Below are 21,457 nucleotides of genomic sequence, written 5' to 3'. Positions count from 1 at the left end.
ATTGACATTTTCGTGTGTGAGATGAGCCATTCATCAGGAAGGCTTGAGCTACAAGGACCATACTAAAGGCTGTCTTCTTAAAGACGCAAATTGAGCAGTCTGTATCTTGAAAATGGTCTACCTTTCACATCAATCTCTACTTGAAGTTGCTTATGATAATTTTCCAATATAAAATCAAGAGATTTTGTTATTTTGTTTGTCGTTACATATGCTTAGCCGGAATGCTTGACGCATTAGACAAAAAAAAAATGTTGTTTATTATCTTAATTGGTTGACTTTGTACTTCAACCCATAGAAGAAAGACAACTACAAAATGGGTGGATGGAGGGCCGTCTACATCCTTAAAATGAGTAAGGTTTAAGAAGACAAGCAAGTCATTCAGAAGTTGATCAACATTTGTTGCTTAAAAGAAACTGCGTTGGAAGATGATGCAAGTTGTGAATTGTCAAAGGTTTTTCTATTTGGAAAAGGAGTCATGTCTCTGGCAGGATAGATAATATAATTATGGAACCGAGACAAGGTTGTGTTTCACCTAAGCCAAGCTTCATTTTGTTTCTCTAATGACAAGAAAGGGGGCCGACCACAAATGTCATCTCATCCAAAAAAAACCTTTGCCTGTCCAGACCACAACTCCACAATGCATTACGATGATATCATTCCAACGAAAAAAATTCCACTTCTATATAATTAAAATAATTTGATGCCAATAATGAAGTTGCTTCAAAATAAATATACATTTATATAATCACGATTCAAGAAATATCACCAATAATGACATTTTATTTATTTATTCAGGGTTTAACTTTGAGATTAGTCATTAATTAACATAATTTTGCCAACCTAAAAGCAAGTTAATATAATCTAAAAATGGAAAAGGGGGGTGGGGGTAGTAAAACAGGTGAGCTAATGAAACTAAAACTCAATCAACAAACTCCAAATACAACATGATGAACCGATTCGAAAATGACCAGATAGAAAAATGATGCAAGCTTGACTTGAACGTGATTAAACTTTTTTTCCAACTGGATTTGTTTACTACACAATCTAACACTTTAGAGAAATACATTTTAATCATTCCATTGACAAGAAATACAAAGGGAAAGATATAATTACAAAGTGGAGATTCACATTCCATAACGTTCGGGTCTTGCATGAAAAGGTGAAAAGAAGGGAAAAGTGCATCACTTTATAGAATTTGGGGTTCACTAATGTTATCCAAATACTCCAATTAAAAGGATCAAAAGAAGAGAGAACCCCAAGTTTTCACTGCTTTTCATATCATCAGTTCCTCTCACAATTCCTCTTTCTCCCAACCTCCTTTTGTCGAATTATTATGAGTATAATTAATCACAATCTTATCAGCAACAAAAAGAAAATTAAAACCCGTACTCTCATCTTTGGGATTGAATAGTACCCAAGAAGTAAAAGAAAATTGTACCCAACAAATAAAAAGAAAAGGGCAAATAAGTAATTTGAAGTAAACTATTATTTTATTTAATTTTCTTTTATTGCATAGAACAAGTGGTGATTCTATCCAACCGCACCGCCTTCCTGACAATCCACCGAGAAGTAACCGATGGGGAGAGAGAAAGGGACGTTCTAAAACCAATTGTGAATATAAAAAAAAACTCTGTGCTATATTTTAACTTCAACGGTTAAATCTGCGAGCATAACAACAAGAAGAAGAGGAAACAAAGGAAAGCTCCAGAGACAGAACAAAACCCAACTATCTCTCTCTCTTTGTTTTTGTCCATTCCTAGTCATTGATTTTTTCTTGCAAGCCGCTCTTTTGACATATATATCTAAAGTTCAATTGGATCTCAATTTCTTTTCAAAAAGAAAAAAGACCCGGAAAAAAAAGATCTCGAATTTGTATCCATTAAGCGGTGGAAAGTAAGGATTTTCTTTTTTCTGAGGGAGAATGGCCAGTGGGGATCTGGAGAGAGGAGGAGGAAGTAATGGGAAGAACAGGGCAAATAACTATTACCAATCAGCTTCTACAGGTCCATACTATATGGAAAGTGCTGAAAAGCAATGGACTTCGTGGCTTGTTCCGATGTTTGTGGTGGCTAATGTTGCTGTTTTTGTTGTGGTGATGTATATCAATAACTGTCCTAAGAACAATCTGGGAATCGAAGGGAGCTGTGTGGCTAAGTTTCTTGGCAGGCTTTCTTTTCAGCCTTTGAAACAAAACCCTCTCTTTGGTCCTTCTTCTAATACGTAAGTCACATCGACGCATCTCTAGATTTGACGTTTTTCTTTTTTGTTGGTTTTAAACCAACATTCCGGAGTCTTTGGTTTGGTTTTGCTTGAGTCTGGGATTTTTGGTTTCTGAAATTTTGTGTTTTTATGCATTAGTTTTGTGTTTCTATTAGTTTATTTCTAATTTTAAGGACTTGTGATATGGTAGCTAATGTATTGCTGCAGTGAAATAGGGAGTTGGACTGGAATTGAACTTGAGGCTACTTTTGCGTCTTTCAAATTCTAAAACACCAATTCTAAAGAGACAATAGTATACAGCCAAGTCCCAGAACCGATTGATTAATTATCATGAATAACAAATGAACAAGGACAAAAAGAAGAGAGCTTGTCAGTTTTTGGGATTAGTCATAGATTCTGAATTGCATGTTCCTGAAACTTTTTGGACTATTTGTCAATGTCTTTTAAAAGTTGTTTATGTAGGAAGATATTCTTTGATGATTCAACTTCAGTCCAGTTGATCCTCTCATAGGATCCTCCTCTGATTATGTAAGAGGATTTATCAATCTGTGATTTATTTGATTCTGACTACAAGATGATGGATAATAATGCATACTGGAAACTGGAAATTTGTGTGATTTGGTTGGTACTGTTTAAACTTATAAGGTCTGTTATTGCTCGTTAATTTTAATAGTATTCATAATTCTCAATATGGGATTGTTAACAAAAGTCCATTACTTGACTTCTAGTATGTCATGGTTTGTTTTGTCTAGCTGATGTGTAGTGGGGACAATTTTATGATTAGGAACCTCTTCTTGCTTAATAGCAATCGAACGTGGGTGGTTTTTCTGTTAATACCTTAGGGGTTCTGGATTTTGATTTGACTTCTTGCTCTTTTGTCAACTAGTGAATTCCTCTTGCTGCTTGCCATAATGTAGTAAATGAACAGAAGGGTATTGAGGTTGCATATTATTCCAGGATCAAGAAGTTAATACCTGTTTATTTTACTTGTCATAATTTCTGAACAATTTGACATACTGAAGGGAATGTTTCACTTTATCAAATATTACTAGAATGCCGTTGTGGGAGTTATTGACTGGGTAATGCAGTTAGTTGCTCAGTCATTTAGGGATGCATGGTTTTATTGAAGTTGAAGTGGGAAAAGACATGGGTCTTAATTAAATAATAGAGAGCAGTTTTGCTTTTGTTTTTGATTGGTCTAATGCAAAATCTAAACTTTGGTTCAGGCTGTTTGCATTAAATATATGTATGTACATAATTTTCAGTTTTTCACTGGATTGAAGAGAGAGTAATTGTAAACATGAACGTGCTATATCTCAATGGTATCTGTCCTGTTCTCTTCTTTTTCTATCTCTAGCAACCTTTTTTTTATTAGGCTGTGACATTGGTGATAGTTGTAGCTCTGGTAATTTGCTAATACTCCTCCCCATTCTTCAGATTGGAAAAATTGGGAGCATTAGAGTGGAACAAGGTAGTGCATGGTGATCAAGGATGGAGGCTTATCACTTGCATCTGGTTGCATGCAGGTGTTATTCATCTGCTTGCAAACATGTTGAGCTTGGTCTTTATTGGAATTCGCCTTGAACAGCAATTTGGATTCGGTATGTGATCTGTCCTTTTTTTTAATGTTTGATTGATTATTCCAAATTTTCTCTCAGGAAAATTTTTGCATCATATAATATGTTTTTACAATATGTAACATTTGAAAGTGTATGTGTTGGTTCAGTCTTGATCGATCAACAAAATGAAATACATATATCTATATATGTGTGTGTGTGTGTGTGTGTGTGTGTCTTGTAGATGATCCATTGATTGCATTACTTGGTAGATGAATTTGTTTATTCCAACAGTATTATGGTCAACTTAATTTTGTAAATTTTATTCTTTGGATATCTTCCTAGAGGGTGATTTTGTAAATTTGTTTCTTTCATTGTGGTGTTATAGCTGATATGTGTTCTTTCCCCTGACAGTGCGAGTTGGGCTTATCTATCTATTGTCTGGATTTGGTGGGAGCATACTATCTTCTCTTTTCATTCAGCGTAATATTTCTGTTGGTGCCTCTGGTGCTTTATTTGGCCTTCTTGGAGCAATGTTATCAGAGCTTTTGACTAACTGGACTATCTATACAAATAAGGTATGTTACTTGCCCTTTGTTTCTATCTACTTAGGAAGGAAAGCTTTTATATGCTATATGCAATTTGGAAATAGTTGCCTTGATGTTTGGAGCTTAAGATAAGTAGATCTTGGCACCCATGATCTAAGGATCAGCAAATGCTATCAAAAGGGAAAAAAATGGGAGGAGAATGGGTGGTAATGGGTGAATGTGGTTTTGTTGCTATTTAAATGTTTGCCTTGGTTGTATCATTTAAGTATTTATTCTAGAGCTTTTACCTATTGCTTGACAAGTAATTTAGGAGATTAAATTCTTTTGTATTGTAGGCTGCAGCTCTCATCACACTTGTAATCATCATTGCCATTAACTTGGCAGTAGGGATTCTTCCTCATGTTGACAACTTTGCACATATTGGAGGTTTCTTTGCTGGCTTTCTCCTTGGGTTTGTTTTGCTGCTCCGTCCCCAATTTGGGTGGGTGGAACGTCAGCACCTTCCTGCTGGTGCTCGTGTAAAATCTAAGCACAAGGCATACCAATATGTTTTCTGGGTGCTTGCTGTGGTTTTACTCATTGTTGGGTAAGTTGAAACCCCAGGTTTTGCCTGACATCTAGGAAATGAATATTCATTTGGTTTCCTTATTGAAACTCAAATTGCCATAGATGATTCTTCTAGTTACTTGTGTTCAATGCTTACCCAGGGTTTATAGCTTACACCAGTGATTTTATCCTAGTGAGAAGAAAGATTAATCAACTGTTTTCTTTTTGAATGATGCAGTTTCACAGTTGGGTTGGTAATGCTGTTTAGAGGAGAGAACGGAAACGACCATTGCAGCTGGTGCCATTACCTGAGCTGTGTGCCTACATCAAAATGGCGCTGTGGAAACTAATGCAAACATTACGAATACTACCATACCTAGACTTGATCTCGCTCACCGATTCTTTCCTGATTCCCCTTTTTTATATTTTATTCATTTGTTAATTTCTTCGAGTTGGTATTGCTTATGTATATGCATAGTTTTTGACTTCTGAGATTATATATCTTTGGACATCAGAGAATCCATTGTTATATATTTGGTTGATATATATATATATATATATATATATATATATAAGATATACGTAGCNATCATATCATCATACTATATATATATATATAGATATACATTCTGATTGTATGCAAATTTTACCTACAGATAAAAGGATTTCTCTCTTTTTTCTTTTCCTGTAGTTGCAGCCAAAGTTGCTTTTTCCGTTTTTGTCCCTGCCGCAGCCACTCCCAGAGCTCTGCTCTGTTTGCCTACTTGCACACCTTTAAATGACAGTTTAGTTCCAAGTGTAATTCAGAAACCCTTTTCTTTCCTCAAGTAACCATGGAAAAACCAAATAACATCACTTGGCAAAATGGGAAAAGCAAGACCTTAACTGTGACAACCAAACTACACGACAATTGCAGCTGACGGATGCTGTAACAAACAATACCTGTTGTGCAAATCTTCAAGTATCTTTGATCTTCCAAAGAACCAGAGGCATTGTACCAACAATTGGTGCCCCTTGAGCAACCCCACTGCTCTGATCAGAACATGGCCACATGGCACCGACAGGAATGCAATGGCCTTTGGCACTCAGCCATAGGACATCCGCTGCCTGCTCTCCAATGGAGACATTTCAATGCGAGATGTACTGCTTGTTTTTGACTTTCTGCATACGATGCCGTATTTCCGTAAACCCGACTGGGATTTTGGGTCAGCTTAGTACACCCACCGACATCATCTACCCAAAATCTTCCAGTACAAAGACCTTATGTCTATGTAATCTTGAGTGGGGCATCTTCAAGTACCGTCTGCTTCATAAATTCCATTGATTGTTTTCGTTTACACATTGCCAAATGGAAAGGCCAAAGCCACAAAAACGACTACAAACCAGAGTTCAGTGTTCCACTGCTTTGTACCATTATTTATTTGATTGGGGCAAGTCACTAAACCATTATTTAGTCTAAATCACTTAGTAACTCCAAAAGTTCAATATTATAAAGGTCGCTCAAGGAATGATGGAAATGGGAAAAGATGTCACAGGTTTTGCAAGATCTAGTTCACATGTGAGTAATTTTCCACGACTTGGGACCTTTTGGGTTTTGTCAGCATGCAAAGCTGGCATAGAGAGTAGCAAGCAGTAATGAATCACTTTAATCACTTTTACTTAAAGGGAGATAAAAAGGATAAAAAGACAATTATGATTATGTTTAACTTCCCGTGACACACTATTTGAGCACATATTCTTTGGAAGTCACATGCACCTAAAACATAAAGATGGCTACAAGAGTTATAAAGCTAAGGTCAGATTCTTCATCATGATTAAACCTAAACATAAAGAGCTAAATGTTCCTAGAGCAAGAGGTAAAAACATTTGAAGGACATGAGTTAGCAGGATTAGATAAATACTAACACCAAAAATAGTTGGGACATTACTTGAAACCACTGTTTTTAGTATCTATACCCGAGAGGCATTCCTAGCCTGTCCAGACGACCTGATCCTGGGTAAGCTTTGCTGGCGAAGTTTGCATGCAACGAAGACCTCTGAGTGTTTGATTTCAGTTCAGCAAAACCATGAATGGAATACCTTTTTGTTGAACTAGATCTCTCATACTGGGGCCTCTGTTTCGGAGCACTGAGAGACCTCACCTTAGCCCTTGAAGATTCAGTGTAAGCCATGTAATTTGGGTGGTCTGAGTAGCCGCTTAGAAAGCTTCTGGAGCCATCACTCTTAGCAGGAGTGAAGGGGCTTCTCCCCCTAGAACTACCACCTTTAGATGATGCCGAATAGAATTGTGGACTGTTATCAGCAGTGCAGAAAGCGCTTTCCTCGACCTCGTGGGAGCACTTCAATGGACTTATAGACTGAACTTCACCGGATGAAGGACTAGGAGCTGTTTGGTGCGAGTCTCTGGAATTTGTGAAACTACAACTATAGAGATCAGAGTTGAGAGCAAGGTGTGTAGAATGAAACAGGTTTCTCCTTTTAGAGCTGAACTGGGGTTTCCCAGTATCAACCTCAAGGATCTTGTCGTCCTTTTCATCATCCATAGGACCAACTCTTGTTGAATGCACCCGTTGGTCCCATGATTGTTCATCAATCCGACGGTCTGACCGATTCCATCCTATTTTCTCATGATTATCAAGAGTCCTTCCTCTCGACTTTGACCCACTTCTCTGAAATTGTTGGAAATAGGTTAGTTAAGCATGTATATTCAATGCTAAATGGTACTACCATAAAGTTTCTTTCTTTTTTTTCTTCCTATTTCTATTTAAGGTTCAAACACGCGCAAAGGCCATACCTTCAGCATTGATGATTGTTCATGTTTTGTACTCTTAGATCGAATAGCATGTTCAAATTTTTCAGGGGTTGGTGGACCCTGCGTATAAAAAAGAGATTTCATGATCACCGACAATTACAAAACAGACAAGCTGATATCAGTCTAATATACAAAGAAAAATGTGACCATGCAATAAATCCAACCAACCCTTGTCAATTCATAAAGTAATGAGAGGAATTCAAGATAATATGCCCACCAAATCGCCTTTCAGCAATCGTACCATTTAAAGATAAACATAAATATCTGCAGCACATAATTAGTGGTAGGCAATATGCCTCAGAAAATGAGTTAATTTCTATTATATTCAGACAAAATGTTGGATTAAAGATGTAAATGCAAGCACTGTCATTGGGCCAACAACTCGTAGGTACCTTAATTTGGATAATAATATTGCTACCAATTTGTTTTAATGCCCTCCATATCTTTTAATTTAAATTTATAATATACTGTGTATAATTGGGCATGATAACTACTGATCATAATTTCTACAAAATTGAATTCATTTAATAACCATAAATATTAGATTCATACATGCCCTGGTTGTCAAGAGGTGTAAAGGAAAGGAGCCCACAATCCATAAAGCAGGTGTACTTGGGGCAAATAAATTACCATGAGAAATTTCAAAAAAATACAGGAGGGAAGAACAAGTCTGACTTACAGGATGATGGAAGTGAGAAGATTTGCTGCTTGATTGTGAAGACTCGGAAATTTGGGCCCGCCCAGCACGAGCACGTGCTTGTGCTCGCAACAATGCTTGCATCCTTCTGACCCATTCTGCAGTTCTCTTCCTCTCTATATGACCTCTAACCAATGCCTGAAGCCTCACTAAACCTTTTAGTGCACGCAGCGCCCTCCTCGCCTTCAAAAGCACATAAGAAAGGTATAACATAATCAAACTAGTATATGACAAAACATCTTAGGGTCATTATAATTACATTATTATTAGCATATCAAACTATTGGGTTAAATCCTCCATTTTCTATCAAGTAAAGCGCTTTACGTTAATGGCTTTGTGCACAACACAGAAACAGGTGAAGAGCAGAACAACTAAAAAGCAACTGAAAAGGCAAAGAACCATCTGCTCAGGAATAAAGGGCAATCACAAAGACCTAACAACCAAGGTTCAAAAGACAAGGAAACAGGACCACATTGAACCATTTATTGAATTACTTTTGATATGTAAGGGAAATGTTTAAATCTGGCGCCAAAGGCAAATGCAGAAAACAAGTGACATTGAAAATTTAAAGGTAGCAGGGGCCATGAAGATGATAGATAGTCATAGACTCATGGTAGTAGTGGTATTTTTTTTTTCCAGAAATTTAAAATTCTGACATAATATGAAAGGGGAAAAGGACTTCCCACTAGCCGCCCCACCCCTCCGGTAAAAGCAATCCCCACGAGGCTCTGACCATAGATAAAGGGTTTTGTGTAATCATGTTCCCACTATGAAGTACCCAACTAACACCAAACCTTTTATATCATCTCCAAAAAGTCATACAAATGCACTTAAGGAAACAAAGATATTACCCACGACAAAGTTTCCACTGGTTTGGACCCACCTTTCCGGAAAACCAAAAATTTCCATTACCCAGAAGATTCAACCCAAGGTATACTTGGACCCAGGTCATCCATTTCTCAAAAAGGTTCCATTGCATTCAAAGCTTTCTGATCAGAAAATGCTGACAATTGGGTTGATTCTTAATTTGGTATTCTAATAAATTATTCCATAATTATTGAGCATGGCAAAAGAGTTGTTGGGTAGATCCTTTTAAGCTTTCAATAATTAGACAACAATAATAATCCACAACCTAAGCCAACCAAAATATCATCAATACTAACTAACCCACATTAATTAACACCCAAAATTAGATAATCCACTTTAAATTACTATAGTTACTGCCAGTACTATTTAATATAAAATGAAAGATTACCTAAGTAACCCCAGAAATAGAACCAAATGACTCAACCTCAGAAACTATATTCTGCCCCATTAAATGTTTGAAAACGCCATGGCTACGGAAACAGAAGAGGAAATTTCTAAAGCAAAAGCTTGCAAAGGTCCAAAAGGGCTTTTATTGGGGAGGGGTGCGCAATGTGCACCACGGTGCAAGGTAACGACATGTCTATTTTACATAGTACCTTTAAAATGGAAAGGTTCTTTTGGGGATGTACTTATTGAGGTTTTTGAAGATAAACGACATAAGAGAAAACAGCTCGGATGTAAGAAAATGGGAAGTTTGGTCGGTAGCTTCTTTGCTTCCACCTGCTGGAGGGGAGGACGAAGTGGAAAACGACATCGTTCTTGTAATGACACGAATCTCGAAGATAACTAAATTCAGTAATGGGAACAAAACAGTTCTTGGCTTTGATTCCTGTATATTTTCGTGCTCTCTTCTTCCTTATAAATAAAATAAATAATTACAAAAACGTTTTCGTTCGCATGGAAAATGTATTCTTAGAAGAACAAAATTAAGGTTCAACGAGTTCAACGCCTCGGAATCGGAAGAATCGGGTGTCTAGGATGAGCACGAAGGACACGTGTCGCGCATTCAACAGATTGTTATTTGTTAATCCCGGAAAAAGCTTTCACCAGAATCGATAGTCAGAAACGATAAAAATGAACAAATTTTAAAAATAAAAACTAACCAGATAACCACGAAATGCAGACTGTATCTTAACCGCAGCGAACTCCTCGCGTGCGCCGCAGCTGCTGCTAACGTGAGATGCCGGGTCACGCGCGCTCCTTCCGCTACTACTAGTGAGCCTAACCACCGCCGCGGCAGCTTGAGCAGCCGCGACAGCCGCTTCGGCAACAGCGGCGGTAGCGGCAGCGACAGCGATCGCGTGCTTGTTAGGATCCACTGCTTCACACTCGCCGTTCGCGCCGACGGAAACATATTCTTTCTGTTGCTGCTGACGTCCGTAAGGCGACGACTTCGCAATACTGGTACTGCTGCTGTTTGCGGCGGCCGTGTGTTTGGTAGTGGAGATAATGGAGTCTTTTTCGCGGAAGGACTTGACGAAACTCCAACGGCGTTTGTCTTTATGAGGTGGTTGTTGTTGTTGCGGTGGCTTGGAAGAAGAAGAAGAAGAAAGCTGGTGGAGGGAGTCGGTTTTTTTTAGGCCGAGGATGCTGCGGAACCACTTTGAAGCCTTGCCCATTCTGTGTTTCTTTATCTTTATTCTCTCCTTGTCTTCTTTAACTTGGTCTGGTTTAATGGTGGAGAAGTTGAAAGAAGAAAAAAGTAATGGGTTTGTGAGGTTTCATGGAATACATTTGCAGAAAGACGAGAGACGAAAGAGCGAAAGCAAGTGGGGAAGAGGAGATGTCTGTAAGTTTGTTCACAGTAGGAGCGAGAAGGGAGGGAGAAAGAAAATGGTTTGTATATAAATGCGGAAATTATACGGTACGGAGTATGTTTATTTTATTACTGTTTCTATTTACTAACTCTATCATAAAATAGTATTACAAGAAAATAAACAAAAAAAAAAACCATATACTGGGACGTGATGTGAGAGGAAATGGTTAAACAATAAACTTAATAACGTTATGCGTTTTCCCAGATGGCGCGTGAATTCACACACTCCACTGCCGGTTCACAGAAATAATTAAGCAATTTCAATGTTAAATTCTTATGAACCATGTTAATAATAATATGTATAATATTTAAAAAGTTATTTATTTATTTTTTTGAAAGGTAGGTTTTTGATGTATTTAAAAATTTTTGAATAAAATTTTATTTTTATTATATTTAATTAAATTTTTATATTTTTATTTTAAATAAATAAAATTTTATGAATAATAATAATAATAATATTGATAGTCAAAATGTCACTTATAATTTTATATCATATCATATATTGATGTGATAGGATAATATAATTATATAATATTTTTATTTTTTATAATAATATGATATAAACATTACGTAAATATAAAATAATATATTAAAATAACAATTAGTGATATATTAAAATTAATATTATGCCATAATAATATACGAAGACTAGTCAAAGTTAACAATTTAGTAATTCCCATCCTAACCAATACGTTAATTACCAGGCATGTGAGTGAAGACGATAATCGAATTCTTCATATGGTGATTGAGTGTGAATACCACCAAATCAGAAATTATACTATATTCAAACATTGCTCATGTATTTGAGTAAGGTCTAAACAATCATGATCAATTGTCAACATGCCAGGCCCATGGCAAATCAGCCCAACCAGCAAAAAGTTATAGTAAAACAGGACAACGGAAAGTTTCCTTCGATCGAAACTCGAAAGAAACCAACGATTAACAGAAAGTAGAGCTGAATGGTCTGTTTGGAGTCGAAGAGACTGAAGAGAGCAAGCTAAAACGTTTCTTCCCAACATTTCCACCCACCACAGCATGATCAACTGAATCGATCGTGAAACAATAACAAGTGGGTCACCACCTCTGATTGATCAAATCACAAGGTGGAAAGAAAATGAGAAGATGTTGGTAATTATAGTGTCTCGTAATCCCACCTGATGGGTTAATCAAGTGGATACGTTTAGATTTTGTTCAAGCCTGTGCTTCTTTCTTATTCTATATATATATATATATATATATATAGGAGGGTAGATGTGTGCAGTGTAGCCTTGCTATCTACGGGTGAGCTCGGACGTCAGAGCCCGGTCTTATAGATGATGATAAAAAGAATAATAAGTATTAATAATAATTAATGTCCTTGAAGGTCTGATCAAGAAAAGACTAGAGAAAGAATTGTACGTTCAAAGAAGCTAAAAGCCTTGTCCATTTTTGTTCTTTTTCACTCTTTTGAATGTTGTTGTCTTATCAGGGTGAAGGGAAATACACAGAGGAAGGATTTTTATATTTTTTTAGCCAAGTAATGTACTCATATACTTCCATCACAAACCAGTATCACTAAAAGTTTCGTTTTATCTCTTTTTTTCATGTGAAGTTTTAGTTTAACCAGAGTTTGCAAATGCCCTCCTCTTCACCTTCATGGGATGTGTATGTGATAGGTACTACCAGTAGTACCTACGTGACCGCTTGAAGTAAGTGACTGCCCTGGGTTATAAATATCTATGTCTGTAAACTCTAGAGTCTAGACCCATTGTTGGGGTTTCCAAGGATGAATGTTTTTCTGAGAGTTCACGGGCCAAATTTTCTTGGAAATAGAATCTCAGACGGTCTTATTTTCTGAGAGTTCACTGAGAAAGAGAACAGGCGGAGAAATTTTAGGTCACCCTACCCTCCTGCTTAACGTATAGCAACTAGGATCTCCCATTGGTCTCCCACTTGTACAATGGTTAGTGAACCCATAGGATTAGAAGAATAAATGACAGACATGGTCAAAAAGTGACAGAGGGTTAGGTAGGGTCGTTGTTTTGGAGTCTAAAAATCGGACGGATGAGAAGGGAACAGAGAAAGTAGAAATCTTGGACTTTCCCTGTGATAACCAACAAATAGAATCCAGAGAAAAGATATCGTGGCCTCATGCCGACATCCATCAGCTTGGCTTCCAACTTCATTTTGAAATTATCCTGGTACAAGTATCTTATATAATAACAGGTACTAGACAAGAACGGCGATTTCTCTCGTTTTCAGGTCAACAGAAAATAATGATACCAGCATTTGTTCTTTTCATTTGATGGAATGGAAATATGGATTCATGTTTGGGCCTGAACCTGCTGAATTGCAATGGGAGGGTAAGCTTGGATGCTTGTCCACGTTGGGCTGTAGCCCTTACTAAATCAAGGGAACAGAATTTGAGTAACTGGAAGCTTCTCTTCTGCTCTTTCAGCTGCCATGTCTAGCTATGAATCTGAGTCTTTTGAAAGCAGATGTTGTAGAGGATATCTTGATCAACTTAATCAAGAATATTTTAGTCTGTGGTTGTAGATTAGCCAAAAATAGCTGCTAGAACATGGGAAGTTGTTATTTTCTCAAGTGATAAGCCTTTATGGTTTTGTTGTGCTGTCTTGGGCTTGCATCCTTTGCCAATTTTATTTAGTTTATTTTGTTCATAAAAAAAAGTTATTCTCATTAAATTTAATTTCATAGGGGAAAGAAGATGGAAAAGAATCCTCTCACTTGCAATGAGAAAAGACTTCAATAATAAGAAGACTATTTTTCTTTGCCATGCACAACAATTTGGAATATATTATACATTAGGATCAACAGATTTCTGTAAAGAAACATGTTTCCATTGTTGTAGCTTTGCTTTTTCTTTCTCTTTTTAAAGAAAAATGATACTCCAAAATCTATCACTTCATCCCCCTTCCCTTATTTTCTGAAAGGAAAATAAAGAAACAAAATGGGGGAAAAAATGAAAGGTAGGACAAGCTATCTAGTACTAAGTTATTTGTACAGTTGACTAGTTTGATTTCTCCTATAGCCTAAGTATATCTATGACTACCCACTAAGTGAGAGTTAACAATAGTGCTAACTCCCTCCCATTGCAGATTCAAGACTCTGAGCTCCTTCGAGCCAATCCTGTGGTAGATTTTGGGAAAATGCCTGTCATTCTATTGATTATGTCTTCAAAAGATGGTCGATTTTCTGGATCACTGCTTGTTTGAACACAACAAAATGGTTAGTTTTTTTATTAGCTTTTAAGTTTCCATGTTTGGAAGTAGTGCAAGATTGACATACCTTCGCCAGCAGTCACGGATAATAGATGCTACCTGAGGATCAAGGCCTTCTGGTAGCTCTAATCGTCTATCCATGAAGCCTACAACTCCAACAACCTACATTGTGGTTTTAGTAAGAGTAGAGATTAAGATATCAAAGAGCTTATGTAGTTTTGTGCTAAAGAAAACACAGAAAGCTGTTGTAGTGTTAAGAGGTAAAAGACCTGTAAAGAGTTCAAATTGTTCCAAGGAATGGAGACAGTCACTAGTTCCCATAAGAGAACTGCGAAACTGAATACATCAGACCTGTTTAGATTGATGTCAGTATTATTTGATGTCCCTCTAGAAGAAAATAAAGAACCAGCTAGAAAAAAGAAACGGTTTCAAGCAATTACTTTTCATTTGAAGGTTCATTCCTGAGGACTTCAGGGGCCATCCATTGGGGCTGCAATTAGAAAAAAATATAAAGAAGTAGAGCAACATGTTGTATGATAAGAAGTTGTTATACACAAACATTGATGCAAACAAATTCAAAAAATGCACTGAAGGATATTTCTCTTGTCACTTTGCTGCTACAAGATCTATTAAAGAAGAAGGGATCATTACTGTTCCTCTTCCAGACTTTGTGGTTAAGAAAGTTGCATTTTTCCACCTTGACAGGCCAAAGTCTGCTACCTAAGACATTAAATGAACTGTAATAAGCAGTCTGCAAATGCTCAAACCTGCTTGAACTATTTGAAGGAATAAACCAGTATATGTGTTACCTTGACATTCCAGTTTCTGTCAACAAGGAGGTTGGAAGATTTCAGATCCCTATGCACTATTGGCGGATTCCTATGATGCAAATAATTCATGCCTCTAGCCTGCAGAAAAAAGACAAACGTGAGGTTTTATTTCACAGCTAATAAGCAGAGAACCTGGAGTGAGGGGAAAGATAGAGAGAACACGCACAACATCAAGGGCCATCTTCATACGCCTTCTAAGGTCCAATGCCTGATTATTCTTGTGAAGTATTTTGAAAAGGCTTCCCCTGATTACAGAACAAAATAAATATGAGTGGTACATTCATCATGAGGAGCAGCATGCATAGGACCTTTCAAGAAGCTGATCCCTGAAATGCACACAGGTATCAACCATTCGAATGAGTATTGCATAGAACCAATGCTGTGTGTAAGTTTAAACACACCCGCATCCACACACAGCATTCCTTGCATAAGAAATGGTAGGAAAGAGCATAATAGGACACTGAAAGACCATCTGGAGATGGAATAATTAACACAGGATCATTGGTTGAGTACCCCTTAGACAAAATAACCTCCATTACCTAGGCAAGTACTCTGTGACAATCGCAAGTCGTTCTTGTGAGTACACTGCTCCCATGAACAACAGTACATTTGGATGTCTCAGTTTCCTCATTATATCAATCTGAAGCGTAAGCAAAAGAATCTAAGGATCAGCTTCATTTCCCACATGATATTGATTCATTGAAACTTGAAGAGAATTCAAAGTACCTCTTTTTTGTAGTCTAATAACGTTGACTCTTTGTATTCACCCACAAAATACACCTTAACGGCAACATCCTTCAGGGAGCAAAAATTTTGCCAGGCTATTAAATACTTTTACATGCTTATTTGGAATAAGAAATTGCAAAACTAGGAAGTGAAAGAACTTACCGATCCATTCCAAATTCCATGATAAACAATTGCATATGAGCCTGAAGGCAAAAGCAAACAAAATGATTTGGTATATTAAAAAAAGTTTAACATGTGTGCTATCACTCCTCTTATATTAAAGAAGGCAACAAATTGATCGCAACCAATAAACAATTACAGAGTTTATTTAATGACCAACACTTCTTGGAAAAAGCACTTAAAATGGATCTGTAACAAAAAAAAATACTGAACTTCATTTAAAAATGTTTGGCTTCATGGAATTGTTACTAAGACACATATCCCGAAATTTGTTTAAAACATAGACCATAGGCAGTTCTCTTAAAATCATGCAAGAATCCAGTTCTGTGCTGATCAAACTCTTTTTTCTACTGATGTGCACCAGCATGCAGGGATTTTATGCATGTTATAGCTAAGAAGTTTACCTTGTCCAACCTCCTCCCCCAAATGTAGGTCTTCCCATTGAATCTCACAATCAACAATAGAGTTTGACTCATTATCCCCTTTGCTTGATGAACTCCCTTGGCTGCCTATGCTCTCCCCTAAACTTGAGAAGTTTTTACCGTCTGTATGCTTTTGTACTTCATCTTCCATCTCTGAAGCATCCATATTTGGAAACTCTAGCTCCAACTCATTGCCATTTCCTTGGCATGCTAATCCTGCAGTAGAATCTCCTATTCTGGTTAAGCAAAATTGTCCATTGCACTCTCTTGAAGAGGCTAAAACATTTTTCTCTTCAACAGATGCTGGACTTGTGTGCTTATGTACACTTGAAATAGCATTTTCAGCTGCAGATAAAGGATTGAAGTGGTTCGGAGCTGATGCATTTGAATCTCCAAAAGAATTAGGTACATCTGTCACATCATTCCTTGCCAATCTACTAGTTGTGCCATTCTGCTGAAGACTTTCATCATATTTGTTGCTGTGGTTGCTAGTTTCCCTGACGTGCAGTTTCGCCAAGACCTTTGCTGCCTACAGTCATCCCCACAACAAAATTAAGAAAAAATGTCAACAAAAGGCAGAAGATATAGACAGTGAGGTACAATTGCATTAGCATAAAATGAATGCAATCTTCAGTAGGATAGAACACAAAAATGTCTACTCTACTGCTCTTTAATAAGTTCAGAAACAATTCAAATTACAATAAAAGCAAGCACAAACAATTGGAAACAGGGTAAATTCCCTAAAGAATTCTGATTCTTGAACTTTTAAACAATTGCCTAGATGAACTGACATCAATTAATTATATGCAAGAAAATGGCAAAACAACTATGACGTCCCTAAATTTTCATTCGAACACTCAGTTGGAAAAGCTCATAACAAATTAAGGTGAAAGAATGTCAATACAATTTTGGAAGGTTGAGCAAAATTGAATGCATTTTCATCCTTTCGACAGCTTGTTCCTTCAGCTGGGTTGCTCTCTTCATGTGAATTTGTGTAAAATTTACCTTCCTTTTATAATACAAAGAAAAGCAAAAAGAATAAGTTAGATATCTGCTCATACACAGAACCAGCTGAGATGCAATCTGACAGAACAAAGCCTTACTGCTGTATTAGGTGTCTCTAACTTGTCTTCAGTACTTGTCACAGCATCCTCTTTGTCCCTTGAATTAGTACCAGCCTGTTTATTGAGTAGAAACCTTGAGGCCTGGGTGTTTCAACAGTGCAAAATGTCAAGCTTTTCAGTAAATGAAAATAGAATCAGGAAAGAAAAGAGAGAAAATGGGACAAAGATGTAGCAATGCTATACATAAGCACCAGATTAGAAACAGATGGTGCAATCTGTGGCCGTGGTGGATGCCACTGGATCCTTTTCATCTTTATTCTCCTTAGTCTACCATGATCCTGGTATTTTCCCAGACTCTCTGAATTTATACCATTAAAAATGGCTGCATCACTTGAGACTGTGATAATACCAGTGAGCTGACCATCCTCATATAATGGGCTTTTGCTCACCAACGCCATAAACATTTCACCTGACCTCCTCTTCAAAGGGAACTGACCTGACCATGATTTCCCAGAGCTCAATTTCTCCATAATTTTTTTTAAGGGTGTATTGTATTCTTCAGCTATAAGAAGCTCTGTATCTCTTTGTCCAAGGACTTCATTGGACCTCCATCCAAAAAGATTTTCAGCTGAGCGATTCCTGTGGTAACAGAACCCTTTTCTTTGTCAGCTGCACAACTTGAAAGTGATGTGTGATTCAATGAATGATTCAGTAAACAAGCAAAAAAAAAAAAAAAAACTTCTATCTTTAGGGCAAAGTACTTGAGTATAGTTCAGTAACAGTTACTTAATGCCAAAGATACAGATACCAATATTACGAGCAAACTCGAAGATTCACTTTCTCTGAAACTGAGCATGCCTAAATGATCTCAAATGAGTTGAAGACCTTGGGTCTTTGCTTCTATTGCTACAATGTAATTTTAATTTATTACCAGGAATTAAGCATACTGAACCTGTTTTTGTAACTTTTGTAATATATCTTGTGAGACAAGCAACAAATATAAGTATCAATTACAGTCCTTCCAATTACACTTAATATAAATTGAAGACACTTTTCATTTCAACATTCCTCACGACCAAAGTGCTATCTAATGAGTTTTAAGTTGGATACACATATCTATCAAAGCAGAGAAGAACACAAATCAATTGCACTATAAAACATCTTAGAAAACATTTTGTTATTTATTTTTCACAAAACCTTCCTTGGAAAGATTCCAAACTTCTTCTAAACTTTCGTTTCTAAGATAGAAGGATTGCACTTTCAAATGTTGTGTAAATTGGAATCATCTTACTCTATGCAGCTATCTAACTTCATAATTATTCAAATGCTAATATCGTGAGCTTTTTTTGGGGATATTTTCAATTGACTTCTAAGCTTTCTCTTTCCTACTTCTGGGGAATGAATAACTAATTATCATTGTATGACATACAGCAAGCTCCTCCACCATTATTAGCTCTCAACCTATCAGATATAGACACATGTATGTGCAAACACGAAATGGTACTGCCTGCTTATTAATGATCTAAACAACTCTATCCTTCATACAAATGATGCACATCTAGCCTTGTTAATTAACCAACCGTTTAAAAGACCAGGCTAAGAGGAAACATATGTAGTGTAATGTTCTAGTTCAAAAGTGTGTTCATTACGAGTGTGGGGCTCTTCGGACTATCAATCATAGAAATTCTCACAATTCTAATGACAATTTTGATATGCGTGTGGTTCTGATAACTAGTTTGGGAATCTTTCACTTGCAGTTGTAGAAATTAATTCTTAAAATTGATTGATGCCAATTAATTTCCTGCTACCTGAACATAAACCAGAGCCATTCATTTTGAAGATGGACTAAACAGGGGTACTTGAACTTCGTCCAAAATAGAAGAGTGCAAAGGAAAAAATAAAAGAAAAGAAAAGAAAGAGAAAACCAGAGTTTGGATGTGAACTTCTATCAAGCATCTTAACAATAATTTAGAACTATGCCATTACAATAAGAATACAAATAAAGAATCCAAAAGAAGCTTAACTTTTAAAAGAACCTAATCTAATGCTTCATTTTTCTTTACATTCGCATTCTTATAAACTTCACCCAAAGTCCTGAGAGACTACTTCCATTTCAAACATGATTTATACTTTTACATAAAAGTTAACCTAGTACCTTAAACTTTAACTTCCAACTTTGTACTTAAAAAGATAATGTTTACTACTTTAAAACCAATAGTAGTCATCAAAATGAAACAAAAAACTTTTAAAGTCTACCAACTATCATTGACCTTTGAACTTTCTGCATATGTTCAACTGTACATCAAGGCAACTACTAATCACCACAAACAAAACTCAATCTTTTTCCAAAAGAGGAAAAACATGGCACTACTCAAATAGTCAATAAAAACATCAAAAAACAATAATTAAGAAAAACAAGTATATATGTTTTTGCTATACCAAAATGTAATCTTTTCCGAAGAAGCTGAGCAGACATGAACAGCATGTCCAATGGACTCCAACACGTTCTTAAAAGGACTTCCCGTCGAGAAGAACCCCGGAAACGTTACGAAACAGGAATATGGCGTGGCATCGCCTGAATCTGACGTCCCCACCACCTCTGTTTTTCTTTTATCTTGCTGCACAAGCTCGCCAAACTCTTCCCTCAACTTAGCATGACTCGCTTCCAAACCCAAGCACCGATCCACTAAGACTCTGTAGAGGCTCGCTTCAGAGTCGTCTCCCGCCATTGAATCACTGACCGGTGACTCGCCGGAGTTGGATGCAAGTCTGCTGATGCTTTGTTAGCTTTTGTTAATTAGTACTAGTTTATTACCAAAGTGGTCGCTTATCGTATTTGTCTTCGGCAATAAAATATTAACTTATTTAATATTTATGTGTAGGAATCGTGGGGTCAAAGGTTGTCCGCCACGTGTCCTGGCCAGGTAGGGGACGCTATCAAGTGCGGACATGTGTAACGTTGGGGAACTCAAAGGCGAATGAGGAAAGGGATTTGATATTTTTAGAAAGGAGTTTGCTATTGGTTAAGGAAACTATTAAGCATTTTGTCTGAAAAAACATGACGAAAATGCCCCGAATTTGTGGGCTTAGTTACATGTCTTACCCCTGCCGCCATGGGTTTGAAAGGAAGCAAGTGGGGTTAGGTTGCTTGTACTCAAAACCATTTCCAATTATTTTACATCTTGCTGACGTGGATTTAGTCAAATTGTAGAGATATAATCAGTTACGGTCGGTAGTAAATGAGATTTCTGTTGTTCTTTTTTATACAAGCCTGATCAATCAGTTGGGAGGCGATGATGTTGAAACGTGTTGACTACAGGTGCGAAACCGATGGTCCGAATTACATGATGGCTTCGTTGAACGTGGGATGCAGTATCCGCGGGATTCAACAGGGCATGAAAGTTGTTGACGTTTCCATTTTATAAAGGGGCATAATTATGCCAAGTGTACTTGCACTAATGTTTCTGATTATATCATTTCACACTTTTTGTTTGAGATTTTGGTGCAGAAATTTCACTGTACACACACTCTTAGGCACAAATCTTAAATTAGTAATGATATAAGATTCCACGAGCTAGGTGTGTACTGTATACGGTCCCGATCCGAGGTTTGGCAATAAGGACCACAAACCGACCCTATAAAGGAGTAATTATCTATTTGAATAATCCAAAACCACATATATATATATATATATATATATATATATATATATATAAGAATTAGTACTTTTGAAAGTAATATTTTTACATAATACATTAAATATCAATAAAATAAATGTCAACTATCATATTTAATGTGATGATTTTTTTAAAAAAATTCATGTAAAATTTTTCATAACTATGTATAGAAATTATAAATATAAGATATATATTGTGACCAAAATAAATAGTACAACTTACATATGCATCCATATGTACACAAATTTGATCAAATTGACAAATCCAATACTTGA

The 21,457-nt window shown here is 36.7% G+C and overlaps 3 protein-coding genes across 5 annotated transcripts; 1 reads left to right on the top strand and 2 right to left on the bottom strand.

Annotated features, from left to right (window-relative positions):
* Positions 1,654-5,416, top strand: LOC18606465 (RHOMBOID-like protein 2). The gene is made up of 5 exons (XM_007040078.2): positions 1,654-2,220; positions 3,658-3,821; positions 4,191-4,354; positions 4,660-4,910; positions 5,109-5,416. Exons 1-5 carry the CDS (start codon positions 1,922-1,924, stop codon positions 5,218-5,220), a joined length of 990 nt encoding a protein of 329 aa, XP_007040140.2. The 5' UTR covers positions 1,654-1,921; the 3' UTR covers positions 5,221-5,416.
* Positions 6,504-11,099, bottom strand: LOC18606464 (protein IQ-DOMAIN 14). Its single transcript, XM_007040077.2, has 4 exons — positions 10,350-11,099; positions 8,362-8,562; positions 7,665-7,742; positions 6,504-7,539 (listed from the first exon to the last, which is right to left on the bottom strand). The coding sequence occupies exons 1-4, from the start codon at positions 10,863-10,865 to the stop codon at positions 6,814-6,816; spliced, it is 1,521 nt and encodes a 506-aa protein (XP_007040139.2). The 5' UTR covers positions 10,866-11,099; the 3' UTR covers positions 6,504-6,813.
* LOC18606463 (serine/threonine-protein kinase EDR1) lies at positions 13,790-20,343 on the bottom strand. 3 transcript variants are annotated; one of them, XM_018116806.1, is made up of 15 exons: positions 19,945-20,343; positions 17,757-18,182; positions 17,545-17,646; positions 17,346-17,450; positions 16,424-16,970; positions 16,002-16,042; positions 15,840-15,908; positions 15,653-15,753; positions 15,280-15,358; positions 15,093-15,191; positions 14,935-15,003; positions 14,724-14,773; positions 14,553-14,634; positions 14,351-14,445; positions 13,790-14,265 (listed from the first exon to the last, which is right to left on the bottom strand). In XM_018116806.1, the coding sequence occupies exons 2-15, from the start codon at positions 18,033-18,035 to the stop codon at positions 14,163-14,165; spliced, it is 1,821 nt and encodes a 606-aa protein (XP_017972295.1). In that variant the 5' UTR covers positions 18,036-18,182; positions 19,945-20,343; the 3' UTR covers positions 13,790-14,162. The 3 variants fall into 3 exon arrangements, with proteins under 3 accessions (XP_017972295.1, XP_017972296.1, XP_017972294.1); XM_018116807.1 differs by having other exon boundaries at positions 17,757-18,174; XM_018116805.1 differs by having other exon boundaries at positions 17,757-18,144; positions 19,945-20,234.

The sequence above is a fragment of the Theobroma cacao genome, chromosome 3 (genome assembly GCF_000208745.1).
Source record: "Theobroma cacao cultivar B97-61/B2 chromosome 3, Criollo_cocoa_genome_V2, whole genome shotgun sequence".
Taxonomy (NCBI): Eukaryota; Viridiplantae; Streptophyta; class Magnoliopsida; order Malvales; family Malvaceae; genus Theobroma; species Theobroma cacao.
The sequence above is the reverse complement of the archived record's forward strand: the minus strand, read 5'-3'. Positions and strand labels throughout refer to the sequence as shown.